This window comes from Medicago sativa, chromosome 8 (genome assembly GCF_051527215.1).
Source record: "Medicago sativa cultivar Bolivia chromosome 8, Bolivia_mono, whole genome shotgun sequence".
NCBI lineage: Eukaryota > Viridiplantae > Streptophyta > Magnoliopsida > Fabales > Fabaceae > Medicago > Medicago sativa.
This window is the reverse complement of record NC_140756.1, coordinates 30,435,725-30,453,463: the sequence shown is the minus strand read 5'-3', so window position 1 is coordinate 30,453,463 and position 17,739 is coordinate 30,435,725. Positions and strand designations below refer to the sequence as shown.

The window sequence follows — 17,739 nt, the reverse complement described above, 5'->3', positions numbered from 1 at the left end:
TAGGGCGGTCGCCCTCTTCGCTTTGTCTCAAATACGGCCCTGAACCTCACCTATAATTGGTTAAAATATGGTTCAATTGATCATCTAAAGGACCACTTATAGTTGATTTGAACAAAAACACTTGTAATTTTTTTTCCCCTGTAGTTGGATGAGAGTAAAGATTGTATATCTCACATTATTATTTATCTTTTATGGAAACAATTAGGTAGGTTTTTAGGACCCAAATTTTGGTTTTTTAACGCCATATAATTAAGATCTAAATTTTTATAAGCAAAACTCAACTAATCATATCCTATTTATATGAATTTTTGTCTCTCTTTAATTGTTTTCTTCACTTGATATGTGTAGATCTATTAGTTTTTGTATATTTGATTGTATATGTAGTTATTTTAATTCTTAATTTCTGTAATGTTTTTGTTCTTCATGTGTCATGTGTTTAAAATTGACATTACAAACGAAGTGGCATCTAAGAACGAGAGGCAACTATAATAAAGAGTAATGATATTTTGACATCCATTTGATGACAACTTTGTTGACAACCTTGTTTTTCTCACTTCTTATTGGTCAAAAACAATAGAGAGAAAAAAAGGAAGAGAGAGGATAACAACATCATGTAAGTATGAGAGAGAAAGTTGTCCAAAAGTTGTCAAAAAGTGGTTGTCAAAATATCATTTCTCTAATAAAGTTAATAAAGTAAACTACTAAACTAAGAATAGATTCATCAAAATGTATAAACAGTTGTTACTGTAAGGTATGAGACTATACAGCTCTGGTTGATGCTATATTTGAAATGAAAAGTTCCCAATTTGAAGTATCTTTAGAGTACTTTTGTGTTCAAAGTTTTAAATATGGAAATGGTCCTTGTAAATATCTGACGTTTTGATTTTAGTCCCTATAAAAATATTTTTTTGGTTTTAGTCCCTGCAAATATAAAATATTTGGTTTTGGTCCTTGTATTTTGTTTTAATCCTTGTAAAATCATTTCATCTTGAAATTGGTCCCTATAATATTCATTTTAGTCCTCATTTTGAGGGACTAAAATAAAATATTCTACATATTAGAAGGACCAAATCCAATATGAATCAATTTTACAAGGACTAAAACAAAATACCAAGGACCAAAACCAAATTTTTTATATTTGCAGGGACTAAAACCAAAAAAATATTTTTGCAGGGACTAAAACCAAAATGTCAGATATTTGCAGAGACTATTTTCATATTTAAGCCTGTTCAAAATTATCACCAAAATGTAGAGCCGTAAAAAATGGTGCGGACTAATAGGTCAACTATTAACTCATATCTTTGGATGACCTTGGTCTAAAAAAAAGTGTTAAATACGTTTTTGGATGAATAGTCCTTATTATTTTAGGGATTTTAAAAACATTTATTGAAATGCAAAAACTATTTTTCAAAGTCACGCAAAATGTAGGGATCAAAAACATATTTAACCTTAAAATAATTGGGACCCACTAACTGCCACATCATCATTCTGTTAGAGAATTAGCAGCAATGACTAATTTTGATAATGGAGATAAAATGTGAGGATTTTAAAAACATTTAATGAAATGTAGAGACTATTATTCAAAGGGCGCAAAATGTAAGGACTAAAAACATATATAACAAAAATAAAAAACTAGCCCAAATACAATCAGGATTTTTTAGCCCTATTTAATTAATATTCAATATTAATGTAAAAATTATTTACACTTTTATAGCAAATAGATATGTTAAAATTAATGAATGTCATTTCAGTTTTCAATGCAATAATAACATTTTTTTTTCTTCCAATTGTACCATTGAATTTATATTATGCACACTGATATCGAAAGATTACTTTTAACTTTAGTGGAAAACAAACCAATAGTTAAGAAGGATAGTTTAGTAAAATAACATTTATCTTTCTTTTAATCATTGTATTTTTTAATATGTGTGTAAAAACCTTAAATGACATTCACTTTGAAACAAAAGAGTAAAAAAAGAGTGAATAAAACAAAAAAAGAAAAATATAATGGTCCATGAATCACATGCATCGTATCAGTCTCATTAACATGATCCACTTAGGTTGACATGGTGGTATTGCCTTGAGACTTGGGAGTGTGCTCCTTCTCAAGGTTTCAGGTTCGATTCTTCCCGATGTCAATTTAGGAAGACTAATTTAACTTCTTAAAAAAATCTCATTAATATGTGACTCAATAATAAATAAACTGAGTTAATATGACCCACCCGGATCAAACCGGGATGAGCCGGACCAACCATTTAACAACTCTATCGAAACGGAGCTATAGACACCCTCTTGGATCAATTGTCAAAGCCAAAAATTGTTTTATGGTATGATTATTTATAATAAAATCATTAATAATTATGATATTTTCATATAAGAGATATTTTCCTTTTATGAAATAATTTTATTTTATTTTCTTAAAATACATTTTATTTTTTTCCTTTCCTTTCAATTGTGCATACTCATCATGTTCATAAAGTCCAATATGACCATGACTAAGAGATAGAAAGAGAAGGAACCAAATCAAAACCCCAATTTCTAGTAGTGCTCCTTTTCTCATCCCCACACCCCAAAATCCAAACATAGTACTCCCATAATTTTCCCTATATAAGACCCAAACATCCTCTCCAAAATCATGATTTCCCCCAACATTATCATCACTAAAAATATTTCATATTCCAACTCATCATCCTAAACAAAACTCACCACCAAATCATGGCAGATAGCCCAAGCAAGAGCAAAAGTAACTCCCTCATCCATCACTCCACAACCAAAAAGGGTGGTTGGAATGCTGCCATATTCATCATATGTAAGTTCAACTTCAATTCAACCCTTTTCATTATATAATTGATCACGGTTCATCATATAGTTCAATTTCAATTCAACCCCCTCAATTATTATTCTTTCCTCCAAATCTCCAACACCCATTTTTTAATCATGTAATTGACTATGGTCCTTTTAATATTATATCATATAGTTGTGGAATTTGCTGAGAGATTTGCATACCAAGGTTTGGCATCAAATCTCATAAACTACCTCACAAAATTTCTGAATGAACCAACAACCACAGCAGTGAAAAACGTGAACACATGGGTTGGTGTCTCCTCACTATTCCCTTTGCTTGGTGGCTTCATAGCTGATTCATATCTTGGTCGATTCAACACCATACTCTTGTCTTCACTCATTTATCTTGTGGTAAATATTTTTTCTACTTCACTCAATAGTAGTAGCACGTCATTTTCAATTATTATTATTATTATTATACATCATATAGTACGATATTTTATTATATGTGCAGTATTTTTATAAAATATCATTGATAATTTATACATAGAGCGGAAAACGGACATGAATGTCCGTTTTCCGCTAATGTCTATATAATGTGATATAAATAGATGCATCTATAATTTTTCTTTTTTACTGTTTTTTTTTTTTTTTGAATAAATTTATTTTGTAAGTGTTATCCTTTACCTTATGCTAATCTTGTTTGTATCGTTCAATTTTATAGGATGTTGACTTTACTTAATACACTCACTCCAATATTAAATTTCAATTTATAGCTTTAGTTCATGGTTCTTGATTCTGGCAGCTGGAATCTTAATGTTCTCTTACCTCTTTGTGATGCAACACTTTGTCTTTTGCGGAGTTTTATTATAATGAATGGGGCCCCTACGTGTGGGAAGTAGAAACCGTAAATCCAAATCCTATACAACAATAATATGGTTGCACTTAATTTTTATACATTTATTTAACCCTTTATTTTCTTTCTCTCTCTTTTTATACCACATCACTAACATATCACACATTTCTATTTATTCATATCACACATGTTTGTTTTCTTAAACAACACTCTTAATGTACATTATTATTATTATTATTATTATTATTATTATTATTATTATTATTATTATTATTATTATTATTATTATTATTACTATTATTATTATTATTATTATTATTATTATTATTATTATTATTATTATTATTATCATCATCATAATTATTATTATTATTTTATTATTATTATCATAAAAAAAAGCTAAAAATAGATACTTTGTTAGTCTCATTTTAATTGTTACTTTTACATTTTTCTCTACCTTAAAATAATTGTCCCTTTAAAATATCAAGACAACATTTATTAGTGTTTTTCACTAATACTCCCTCCGTTTCTTTTTATAAGCAAATTTTATTTTTTAGGTTCATTTGATTAATGATGTATATAGTTCATAATATAGACCACATACATCATTAATTTGATGAATCTAAAAAGTAAAATTTGCTTATAAAAAGAAACGGAGGGTGTATATGTTTATTTATTGAATTTCATTTCATTTAACCACCGCATTAATTACAATCAATAAAACTATTTTAGTAAATAATATATTAATTTTATCATTGAAATCAACAAAGCAAATCATTTTCTTAAAAACACCGTATAACTCAAAAACAACAATTAAAATGAGACAGATGAAGTAGTACTGTATTATTTGGGCAAGAATCCTGTAAAACGAGTGAATTGTAAAGTTAGAAAATCAAGGGTTGTTATTATTATACTCCCTCCGTTTCAAAATACTTGTCCAATTTTTGCAATGTGCACTATTCACTTGACTTACTTTGACCATATTTTTTAACTAATGTATAGCATGTAAGATGTTGTTTGATTTGTCTCTCGACAAATATTTTCAAAATATTAACTTTTTATAATTTTTTTACTTTAGATAATTAAAGTTATTAACGGTCAAAATTGTGCATTGACATATGTGAAGTGGTTGACTTGGACATGTATTTTGAAACGGAGGGAGTAACAAACTCATGATTTGTTATGATATACCTATGATATCTATCTTTAATTTGTTAATTAACCTATGATATCTATCTTTAATTTGTTAATTAACATGTGTCTTGCTAACGAGTGTTCCTGAAGCACTCTTAATTTAGAAATTATTCTTTCAAAAAGTCAACTATTACAATTTTCAATACAATAAATACACGAATTTTTATAAAAACATATCATTTAAGTTCCTTAAAGAATGATCCGGAGGTACATTCGTTAGCATTTCTCATTAACAAATGATACTTGTCTAATTCGCAACTAACGTGAGTTGCTCACTTTAAAGAAACAGGGTCCGAACTATTATGTGCCTTTAATGCCTTGGAGCCAACTTTATTAATAGCTGTCACATTAAATTTATATTGAAACTATGCACTCCTTTATTTATTTTGGTCAACTATGCACTCATCTTAATTCCAAATAATTTCAAATCTAGGATTTTATTGTTTTACCTTTATACTTAATTTTTGACCTCTTTTTTTATCACGTAGCTCAAGCTAGTTGAGCTATCTAACCCCTTCAATTAAGAATATTTTTGACAAAAGAATAAACAATGTTGAATATAATTTTGAAAATGACAAGTAAAAAAAAGATGCTTAAAAACCCTAATTAAACCATATAATTTTTCCCCAACTTAATTAATATATTAGTATACTAAATAGTGTATAAATAAATGATACTAAAATAGTGACCCATCATAATATCATATTTTCTTTCTCCAACTTTATGTGAATAATTTTTTGCTTTCTTGTGAGTACTTTTCACATTCACATAACAATTGAGACATTTCACATGATTCCAATATTCCATTTCAAGATTTGCACATTTCCTATTCCTGTATATTATTTGTCCTCATTATCAAACTAAGCCCATGCATGCACTTGCAATTTAATTATTCATTCAATACAAAATTTTGCTTTAGCTTATGGTTGATGGATAAGAATCTAACGTTTCTCACGTCACATAGGGCATGATTTTCTTGACACTTTCAGTGTCGGCACTTAGACACAAGACACTTTTCTTCTTTGCACTTTATGTGCTTTCCATTGGTGAAGGAGGCCATAAGCCTTGTGTTCAAACTTTCGCCGCCGATCAGTTCGACGACGACACGCCGGAAGAGAAGGATGCTAAGAGTTCATTTTTCAATTGGTGGTACTTGGGCATTGTGGCTGGTTCAACTGCTGCTGTGTTTATACCAGTATATCTTCAGGTAAACTAATTAAATTTTTATGATTAAATTAAACATTTATTTAAATTTTTAAAGAGTAAATTTATATTTAGTTTTTGTTAGTTGAAATTATGATGAATTTTAAATTAAATTAATAGTAAATATTGTCTTGTAAATTGATAATTTTTTTTATAATTATTTTAGAGAAAAAACAAGACAAGGGAACTTGCTAAAAATGTATTTTCTTTACTTTTTCATCTAGCATAGAGGATTTTAGTTATTGACTTATATAATAGAGAGGAATCCAAACCCTACCATATACACTAACTTTTACAATGTTTTCTTTAGAAAAGAATTATTCGAGAATCAAAATGTTGTAATGCATAGTTAGATAATTAACATTTCAAGTAAAGAGAATCAAATTTTCTTAATTGTGGTTTTGTTTGTTGTGTTTCACTTTTTTGTACGTATCTACAACATTTACGTGTGACATATCTCAACTATTTTGGCTTTTACTTTGTACCTTTGGTCAAGTTGTACACAAGCTTTTCAACACTTCTTTACCAAACCAAGACTATAACTAGTCCTTGTAGATAAAGATTTAGAAACCAAACTGATCAGAAATTCTTTACAATATCAATCAAACTCCTTAATATAAAGAAATTCTTTGTCCAATAAACTCCGTAATAAACAACTTAATTTGTAGCTTATTGTATAAACGTTTATCACGATAAACGCTTACGCATGAGTTATTTTTATAACTAAAGATAAAATAGAACTAAATTATTTTTATAAGCTATCTTTTTGGTAAGACAGATTTTTATAAGCTATCTTGAAGAGCTTATGAGAATCAACTAAAAATAACTTATGACCATATCGTAAGATATTTTCATAAGTCCTCCTAAGCAATCTCACAAGTGTTTATGCAAGTAGATAAAATTAAATAAATCAATCCAAACAAGCTCTAAGTTTTTTACATTTTTTTCTGGCCAAAAGTAATTGAGTTCTATTGAAACCTCATTTTATTTTATTTTAAATTAAATAAAATATTTTTATCAGTCACTTTTTTTTTTTGGAGAGGAACTTTATCAGTCACTATCCACGTTAACTTGTATAACTATGATTCATTCATTCTTTAAGAAAGTAATCAACAAAATGATTGGTTAAAATATACTTCCAATGCAGAATCAAATATTGATTTTTATTTATAAAAGACTGGTTTGCAAGGTTGGTAGGACTTCTAAGAATCGAAAAGCATTATATAAAAAATTTGTTGTGTCACGCAAAAACAAATAGAATATTATATTATAGTGCTATATAGTGAGTGAATGATATCTCACAATGAGATTTTAGAGATCACACGTATTTCTTTTCTAGAGAAACCAGTTTCACCAAAATGGGAACATATTCCTCACAGAACTGTCTTTTCAATTTGCACACCATCTAATTGGAAAATTATGTGATTGGAATTAGTTCACTAAAGGTAAGAGAAGTGGATGTTGATTTTTAAATTTTTTTAAAACCAAATTTCAACTAATAAAATAAAATGTAATGAAAAATGAATATTTTTTTTTTGACAAAAGAGCATGTTAAAGAGTGTATAGTGTAGTAAACGTTTTTGTTATAAAAAACATGTATAACTTTATGATATAATTAAAACATTACACATGTATGATTCTAATTATAATGGATGCTAGTACTAAGAATGACTATTTGAATATGTATGTGACAAAAAATTCAGGACAATGTTGGGTGGGGTGTGGGGTTAGGAGTATTGGCAGGAGTGTTGGCATTGGCATTGGCACTCTTCCTATTGGGAATCAAAAGGTACAGAAAGGAAAGCCCTACAGGGAGTCCATTTACAAGACTGGCCCAAGTTTTTGTCGCCGCAGCTCGCAAGTGGCGCGTGCAAGACACTCTCCTTCATAGTAACAATTTTTGCCATAGTGAAGAGGAGAAAGATGAGCCTCATCATGTTCATGTTCGACCTAAATATCATACTTTGCTCCATACAAATCAATATAGGTGGGTACCATTCTTTCTAACTTTAAATTATCCTTTGTTAATATATTCATTTCATTTTGATGCAAATTACAAATTTTTTTCTTAATTTCGTTTTTGTACTTAAACTACTTTCTCTTTTTACACTAGATGATGGATGGGTGGGTTAATTTTGATAGGGAAAAGTTAAGTTTATTTCAGTTAAATTTATTATACTTTTGAAAAGAAAATTGAGGATTATTAGGAGTGAAAGACAAGTTATATGGTTGAGCAAAATTTATGTGGTTGAGGATTATTAGGAGTGAAAGACAAGTTATATATGGTTGAGCAAAATTTATGTGGGTTCTACTAAAATTTCTTTCTTGTTGCTTATTTAATAAGATTCATCAAATTCTTATTTACCCATTGATATGCTTAGTTGGCCCAATCAAAACTATTTATTTATGTAACATAAAAAATAAAACAAATATATAACTGTGATTGACATGAGTTGTGTTACCCACCTTTTATTGATGGGTAACAAAGTTATCACCAATTCATCAAATTTTTATATGGTAGGACCTACGCCATATATATTTAATTCGATTATTGAATGAGCGTTGGAGAGAGTGTTAGAGAATAGAGATAGCATTGTTGACACTTATCAAATTTGTTTGATGATAAATGTTAGAGGATCCAACATCCAAGCCATGTTGTTGGATGAGTGACAAGTGACAAACTTTAATAGGTTAATTTGTTATGGGCATGTAGGTTGGGTTTCGGTTGGAGTTGGATACCAACAACTTATTGTGGGTTTAGATTTTTTGTTTCCTTTGTGTTTGTTGTTTGATAGTTGACAATTTTTAATTTCTACAACCATACTAAAAAGCATATTCTTAGGACAAAATTAATAATATATGAATAATTTGCAACAGATTTTTGGACAAAGCAGCAATAATTGATGAAGTTGATTCCTCAAACAAAACAAGAAATCCATGGAGATTATGTTCAGTGACTCAAGTTGAAGAAGTGAAACTAGTTCTTCGTCTAATCCCTGTATGGCTAACTTGTTTAATGTTCACTGTTGTTCAAGCTCAAGTACACACATATTTCACCAAACAAGGTGGCACATTAATCCATACCCTAGGATCAAAATTTCAATTCCCTCCAGCATCACTTCAAGGCCTCGTCGGAGTCACGATCCTTTTCGTTGTTCCAATATACGACCGAGTCTTCGTGCCACTTGCTAGAAAATTCACCGGTCACCCAAATGGGATAACCGTGTTGCAAAGAATCGGAGTTGGTTTATTTTTATCTATACTCACAATGGTTGTTTCGGCTCTTGTAGAAACGAAAAGGGTTAATGTTGCTAAAAGTCACGGTCTAATAGACGATCAAAGTGCAATACTACCGATGTATATTTGGTGGTTACTTCCTCAATATATGATCACCGGCATCTCTGATGCGTTTACTATCGTTGGATTACAAGAAATTTTTTATGATCAAATGCCGGACGGACTGAGAAGTTTGGGAGCCGCGGCGTATATAAGTATAGTAGGAGTTGGAAGCTTTGTTAGTAACATTATAATTGAAGTTGTTGAGGCAATTAGTGCAAAAGCTGGTGAGAAATGGTTGGGAGATAACATCAATAGGGCACACCTTGATGATTATTATTGGGTTATGGCTGTGTTAAGTGCTGTTAATTTGGGTGTTTATATGTGGATTGCAAAGTGTTTTGAGTATAAAAAGGTAGATGGAGATGAAAGAAGTAACCAAGAGGGTTCTGGCTACAATAGATATCGTTCTGGAGTGTAGTAAAACAAGGCAAGAAAAAAACCTTTGCCATAGATAATGCTACTATAATTTTCAAATGTGTATTTAGTTCTAGATTTGTTGTATAATAACAATAATCATTAATCTAGTTGCATCTTTGTTTCATATTCTATGTTTTTAAGAACATGATTGTTACTTTGGAAATATTTGTTTGAAATTTAGAGTAAATATCCTTAAATATCGTGATTCTCATTTGTTCTAAAATGTATCATTTTATCACAGTTCTAATATGATAATTCTACTCCAAACATAGAAACAACAACAACACCTCTTCTTCAATTTCAATACACCAACATTCACCAATTCAAATTTATAAACACCAAAACCACAATTTAACAACATCTTTCATGAATTCACCAAATTGGACATAGAACTCAAGAACACAACAACAACACATTCAAAAGTTAACATGATAACTTCATAATTTCACAAATAAGCATATCTTTTAATAAACATTTGTCTTGCAAAAAAATTAAAGTACACATGGCATGTTTATTTTCCAATGATCATTAATTGATCAAGGATGTATGTCTCATGTATGAATATGTTCATTTTTATTTTACATCAAGAAAAAATATTCTTTTTTTTTTTGACAAAAAATTCTATTTCTTTTGTCAAATAAAAAATCCACCGCATCGTCCACAAGTTTTAACTTATCTGACAAAAATGTTGAAATTGTTAGGGAATAATGTGACCAAGGTTTCAACTCTGACTCCTCGAAATACTTGTTTGAGTTTCTAATGGCTATTGTCATTTTGTCTATCTAAAAGAAAGACGGTGTATTCTTTTAATGAGATTATTTCTTTAAATGAGATTATTCCATAATTATAGGCCTTCATTTTACGAGGAACGTTCATGGCAATTTTTTTGGTCTGTTTTATTTTTGGAGAAAAAAAAGGAAAAATTTATTATTTATTTTGTTTGTTTCATTGCAACTTGAAATTTTATACTGAATATTTTTATTTATCTATTCAATATATTTTAAAATTTACTCATATGCTTTAAATGATCCATGCATCAGAGATAATATTTGTATTAGTCAAAAGGCACGAGCCTTAAAAAAACATTACTTGCTAAGAAAAACATGAGCCTTCAAAAAAAAAAAAAACTAGCTACTAAAAAATGTAGGTTTTAACTGTACATGATTTTTGCCCCCATCTCATGTTTTTCTTTTTTGACGTTCTCTCATGTTAATTTGTTGGTCAAATTAAAGACATTTATTTCAGAATCATTTTAGTTGATGAAAAAGTCCAATTAGAAAACAATCAATATGATGATCAATAATTTTAACGAGTCTTTCTATTTTAAAATCTCAACATTTATTTTCATTATTGCATTCTCAAGTATTTTTATACTGCATACCAAAATTTGTGCAAATAAGTAAAACATATATTTAATGAGTCTTGAAGTTTACTTATATGTCCAAACTTTTATCATTCACAATAATTAAAGAGACAATTATGTCTTGATAATAATAAAAAAGATATAACTACATCATTGAAAATAATAAGTAAAAAAGACGACAATTATGCAAAAATATGAAAAATCTTAAGAAATTTAGATAGAGACTAAATTTTCAAATTAATTTTTTTGAACTAAAAGATTTTTTTTCTTAGCAACTAATTGGGTCTTAGTGTTTATACGAAATTAAAACATTTCTTGACTTAAAATTCAAATGTACCCTCATTCAATGCATTAACCCATAAACGTAAATTTATATTTTTTATATTTAATATAAAAAAAGCAAATGACGCCAAAAAATAACCAAACATTTCATCATGATGTTCGGAGTTATGAGGGAGTCTACAATTATTTGGATCATCATATTTGAATAAGAGAAACCCAACATCTTCATTGACAACATTTAAGACAGTATGTGTGCCTATATATATATATGTATATATATATATATATATATATATATATATATATATATATATATATATTAAACATTTCACTTATATGTTCATAAATATCAAATCTTGTTGCCCATGTAGAATTATAACTCACACATGACACATTAACATCTTCCCCTTAAGTGTGAGGCTCTCTATGTTTATGATATGATAAAATAGTCAAATATGGTCGGAGGCACAACATGGTAAAAAATGTGGGTTCCTGGCGGTTTGATAGATGGATTTTTTTGTCTCCTTTCTTGTATGAGAAAAGAGAAAGTTACTTCCCCCGTCTCAAATCAGGTGTCCTCTTTTTTTTTTTGTCTCAAATTATTTGTCCAATTTATAATGTCAACACGACATTTATTTTTCTTTATCACTAACATATCCTTATAACCATCTATAACTGTTTCACTAACTATAATTAACAACATTGTTTTAGTAAATAATACACATTTTATCATTAAAATAAACACTATTAATCCTTTCCTTAATAATCGTGTAAAACTCAAACATGGCACCTAATATGAGACGGAGGGAGTAATTAGAAAAATAAAGAGGATGAAAAAGGAATTCGAACATGAGAGAAATGACAAGGAAAAAGAGTGAGTTGATGATAATTTTATGAATTTGTTTAAGGAGTCGGATAGTACTAAGTAATTATGTTACCAAAAATACTAGACTCATTCAAAAATGCCACATCAATTTAAAATGCTTAATAAACATGTATTTTTCAACTCAGCATAACACATCTACGATTTTCATTTGTTAGATCCCACCAAAGACTAAAATTGAAGGATGTTAAAATAATAAAGGTTAAATAAAAAATTTATCGCCTTGACAAAAAAATTGTACGAAAGTGAATGACTTCCAAAATCTAAAATTAAAAATAAAAATATTAACCAAATGACACCCAAAAACTAGCAAAACAAAACATCATAATGTTGGAAATTCAAAGAACCTACCTTGGGTTGTATCATTGCATTGGGCTAAAAGACACCACACAAATGATTTTTTTTTTGAAGAAGCTAAATTAGCCCACTCAAATTGAGACCGGAGAGAATCGAACCTGAGACTTCAAGGAGGAGCATACTCCCAGATCCCAAGCCAATACCACCAGGCCAACCCAAATGGGTTTACCACACAAATGATATTGACACCACATTTTCTTCTAAATTCTTTAGGCATATGTATATGACTCATCTCACTTATAACTTATTCAACATCTACTTTACCATTGATTGTAGAACTTTAACTTTGACATCTCTCCCACAGAAGAAATAAAACATACCCTAGAGAAACTTGGAGTGAGGAGAGAGAAACTATTCCCTTGAAGCTCCTGATGCTTGCCTTCCTCTTGAACCGCTTCGTTATGAATGAGGAATGCAATACTTATAGTGACAGTTTCCACCTAATGTCAGGCCCAAAAATCGGGTTTTTCCCACTAAAAAGTAGCAGAAAGCAGTTTTGACCCGCATTCAGCAATGCTCGGGGAGCACAGGTTATGCTCGGGGCGCATGGACTATGCTCGGGGAGCCTGTGAGTGCGTTCTAATACATAAATCTCTGTTTTTCCGTCCTTTTGGGTGTTTGCTTCCATATAAGATGTCTTGGGACCTGGGAACATAATTTCTCCGTTTGTAACATCTTCCAAGGCCTCTTGAATTTTCATTCTTGATCTTCCCAAAGGCTTCACTAATCTTCAGATGTCTTAATTTGCCTATTTTCATGATTTCTACGTGAAAAACACCTTAGAATTGCTATGTTTCGGGAAGAATGGAATTATAGAGTCATATATAGAAAACATTACAAGTGTCCCAAAATCATAAGCAGTTGATCTAATACTCCCATTTTCTGCTTGTAAAACCTACTGAAAATGACTGAAAAACATGGTAAGAATAACGTAAGATGATATGTCATTAGTTTAGACTAATGAACAATCAATTTTATTCATAATAATATCACAAGATCACACAATTAAATACATATACGGCACATAATGCTCAATATTCAAAATTATCACAACACATATAATTGTTAGCAATAACTAAGGTGTATATCTTACCTATCATGAAAGGGTAAAAGATGAATTAAAATAGTACAATGAATAACTTGTAAAGTAATGAGCTATAACATCCATCAAGAGACAATTAATATTATATTTTTTTTGACAAATTTATAATAATTAATAATAACTAGTAAACTTTTTTTTTGACAAATTAATAATAATTATATTTGGAGGAATGAGGTTGTTCACACTATAAAGTGATCATGCAAATTTATAGTTCTACATACAAACAAGTAAACAACAATATGAGTGAAATTATGAAGTTTGTTTATGTAATGATTATTTATCTTTTCATGTTCAGTGTGCCAACCGACAGTAAGTTTATTTTTACAAAAAGTAAAATAAAATTTCTCTACTTAATCTTATCCACAATGTTTCATTGCATATTACTAACAATCATTTTTTATTATTTGGTATCATAGGGCCTACTTCATGTGATTCTAGTAGAGATTGTCGCAGTTTTATTTGTTACTATCCAAAATTTTCAATCTGCAGAAGGAGGGCTTGTGCATGCGTGTAGTAGTATAAATTAAATTCAAAGCTACTTATATGGCACTTTTAAAAGTGAATAATTGTATTTGAAATTATGTTGTTCAAATATTTATGATATATTTCACACTTCAATATTTGTTCGTCAGACCTTCAAAAGTAATTGATTGACTATTGTATTTCAAATTATAATGTTTATACTCTTACGATATAATCCATACTTCAATATTTTCTTGCCATGCCTTATGATGATGTAACATCATATGATATTTTAGGCTAAGCTTTTAGTTATTTTCTTGGCATTTGAAGGCAAATTAGAAGTCATTTAGAGAAGTTGTCAATGGTTTGAGGAATTTTTTATATTGTTTTTGATCAGAATGAGGGTTTTAAGAGAGTGTATATTCTAACCTTGGGGACCGTGAAGAGTCCCCTTTATATAGAGGTGGGTGTTTGCAGAGCTGTTGTAAGTCACACGTGTGCTCGGCGGTTACGAATTTGTAAGAAGTGTAACCTCCGAGGAGAGATTTGCAGGAGCCATGATCGTGACCATTACTGTTAGTTTGAACATGTCTCCTTTGTTCCGAGCACCCCTCTCGCGGGGAGGGGGTGTGTTGCGAGTAATGTTGCCAAATGCAGAGTTTGGGATTGGTTTGTATTGGGCCTAAATGCTTTGGCCGATCCAGAACAGTAGCCCCCCAAGTCGTTGCTCTTAATAAAGAGTGATGACTTTGAATGAGCAAGGGTACTGCTCGTGGGAGCTCTCTAGAGATGATAACCTCTATTTGTTTAAATTTGTTAGATGAGCGAGGAGCACGTTCATTCCAATAGCAAATGTCTGTGATAAAGTTGGCATGCTCGCAGTGGAACAATATAGTTCACAAGGGGATGCCTTAAAGTTCTACCATGGTTACAATGATCACATGCTGGATCCCCATAGGGTGAATGATGTTGTTCATAAAGGAATGCTTCACAAGTTCTACCATGGTATCAATGACTGCATAACGAGTATACATGCCATGGATTGGTATTGTTCTCTAGGGTATGCCTCAAAAGTTCTACCATGGTCGATCTAATCATGCAGCGAACATACCTGTGATGGAATGAGGCTGTTCACAAAGGTATGCCGTACAAATTCTACCACGGTTGCGATGATCATGTATCAAACACACCTATGATGGAGCGAGGTTGATCGCAAAGGCGTACCGTATAAATTCTACCACGATTGAAATGATTGTGTATGGAATGTCACCAAGAATGTTGTTGGATGTGATCGCCAGGATCTTGGATATGCTCGACTGATGGTGTGGGGCGAGCCACCTAGTTTATATGAGGAATGTTCGTATCAATATTGAATCGTATCACTTTGTCCTTTGAGTCACATTGATTTGCTAGGGTGCTAGTAAGGATTGTAAGTTGGTTCTTTCAAGTAAATTGATTGGGATTTATCAAGGTTCTAAAGTGAAGTGAATAATCTCATTCCACCCCCAAAGGACTTGGGAGTCTTTCTAACCGTTCTTGAAGTCAAAAGGGGATTTTCTTACCGAATGTAGCATCTAAGGCTCGAGTGAAGAGTTTGAAGGGGTGCACGGTGTTATACCCTAGTTTTGGACCGAAAAATACTAACTCAATTTTTCTTTTCTTGCATTTCAAGTCATTTGATTTGTCTCTGATCAATTACATCTTTCTCAGCATTTTATTTCAACATTATTTGCAAAATTCACATAGAAGGGTATTTTAGTCATTTCCTATGTTAAAATTTCTTTCAGTCTTTTAAAAATTGGTTTGGGTCCTTTCAAATAGTTTGAATAAGTCTTCATTTCAATTCTATGTCAAAGTCCATTTTAAAGTTGCAGTTGAAGTCATTTTTAGTCAGTTTAGCCCCTAGGGGCATTTTAGTCTTTTCATGTGTTAAAATTCTGTTCTAACTCTAAAACTTGTCTCTGAGTCTTTTAACTTGTTTGTATAAGCTCTTGCTTCAAATTCCCTGTTAAAAATCCATTTTAAAATTGCATCTGAGTCGTTTTGAGTCGCTTTAGTCCCCAGGGGCATTTTGGTCATTTCACGTGAAATTTCGGCAGAGAGAGGTTACTTTAAAGTACCTCATTTAGGTAATTGGTTCATTTTAGTCCGTTTTGTCAATTTTAATCGTTTCACTTTACGTTTAGTCAATTTTACCAATTTTTAATTCAATTTTATTTTTATTTTCATTTTTTGCACTTTAGTCCTTTAATTCCTAAAATTTGCATATTAGTCCTTTTTGTTACTTTTCTTTTTTTAGCCCTTTAATTTTTAATAATTGCATTTTTGGTCTATTTTCTCTTCTTCAGTCCTTCAAACATTTTTTAAATTTACAATTAAGTCATTTTGTCCAAAATTTGCAGTCTAGCCCTTTTCGAAAATTGCAGGTCAACCCTTCGAAGTCTCAAAATTGCAAAGTGGTCCTCCAAGCTCAAATTCAGTCCAGTTTCGAATCAAACAAGTCCAAACACAGATGTCACAAGTCCATTGGTCCAGAGCATCACAGTTGGCCTATAAATAGAGGCCAACTCATCAATGCAATAACAGAATCAATCATTGAGAGCCACATCACCACAAACAATTCACACATTTTCTCTCTCCTCTAACAGAATCAAACAACAAAATCCATCAAGAACGAAGATGAATCTTCGTCTTCTTCGTTGAACCCTAACCCCCCAGTAACAACTTTTTCAATCAATTGGAGTGAACTCAAAACAGTTCTCAGAGATTCACTGAGGAATCTTCATCATCGAACCGTGACTTCTGCAATTCGAAGCTCAAATTCGTCACTTAAGCAACGAATTCGAACGATCACAGAAGCAAGAGAAAGTGAGAAGAAGAGGATTGAAGCAACATCACACCAGTGAAGAAGAAAGAGAAGAGAACAACTGATTTATTTTCAGTTCAAGACTTACCAGAAGCTTTCGTGGATCTTTTGTTCGAATCTCCAAATCAAATCAGGTAAACATACAAAACCTTCTCGTTTTTCGTTTTAAATCATCATCGAAGGCTTAAAATTGAAAACAAACGGTGAATCGAAGTGAAAACTTCGAAAAGATTCAAAAAAGTTTGAAACGAATCCCTAAGATGTAAAATCACGAAGGTTCACCGTTCGTTTTCAAATCAGAGCTCAAATTCGTCATCAGCACAGAAAATAGGTCAAGTTAGGGTTTGATTCCAAGAAGATTAGAAAACTTTTTCAAAACCCTAGAATGTAAGATTCGAACGTAGATCTGTTCGAATTTAAGCCTTGTTTCAAGAAATTAGTTCCAGAATCGTAAAGAGGAGACTCAGATGAACACAATCGTGCAAAAAAGTTTCGAAAAATGTTCAGGTGTGGTGGCGCCGCCGGCGAACCACCACACCTCTGCCGTTGTGTTCATCGGAGAAGATGAAGAGAGATTGCAGAGCATCTCTCTCTAAAAACGTTGTAGTGAGAGAAAGGGGAGAAGGAAATG

General features: G+C 30.9%; 2 protein-coding genes and 1 long non-coding RNA gene across 3 annotated transcripts; 2 read left to right on the top strand and 1 right to left on the bottom strand.

Annotated features, from left to right (window-relative positions):
• The first annotated feature begins 2,635 nt into the window (after nucleotides 1-2,635).
• LOC146898306 (protein NRT1/ PTR FAMILY 5.4-like) lies at nucleotides 2,636-9,917 on the top strand. The gene is made up of 5 exons (XM_085732060.1): nucleotides 2,636-2,809; nucleotides 2,978-3,195; nucleotides 5,799-6,041; nucleotides 7,741-8,024; nucleotides 8,915-9,917. The coding sequence occupies exons 1-5, from the start codon at nucleotides 2,716-2,718 to the stop codon at nucleotides 9,792-9,794; spliced, it is 1,719 nt and encodes a 572-aa protein (XP_085588186.1). The 5' UTR covers nucleotides 2,636-2,715; the 3' UTR covers nucleotides 9,795-9,917.
• Nucleotides 9,504-10,113, bottom strand: LOC146898305 (uncharacterized). The gene is made up of 2 exons (XR_015021316.1): nucleotides 10,070-10,113; nucleotides 9,504-10,010 (listed from the first exon to the last, which is right to left on the bottom strand). It is a non-coding gene; the product is annotated as an uncharacterized LOC146898305 (long non-coding RNA).
• A 3,813-nt stretch (nucleotides 10,114-13,926) lies between these two features.
• LOC146898304 (uncharacterized) lies at nucleotides 13,927-14,411 on the top strand. The gene is made up of 2 exons (XM_085732059.1): nucleotides 13,927-14,110; nucleotides 14,197-14,411. The coding sequence occupies exons 1-2, from the start codon at nucleotides 13,978-13,980 to the stop codon at nucleotides 14,292-14,294; spliced, it is 231 nt and encodes a 76-aa protein (XP_085588185.1). The 5' UTR covers nucleotides 13,927-13,977; the 3' UTR covers nucleotides 14,295-14,411.
• The last annotated feature ends 3,328 nt before the right edge of the window (nucleotides 14,412-17,739 follow it).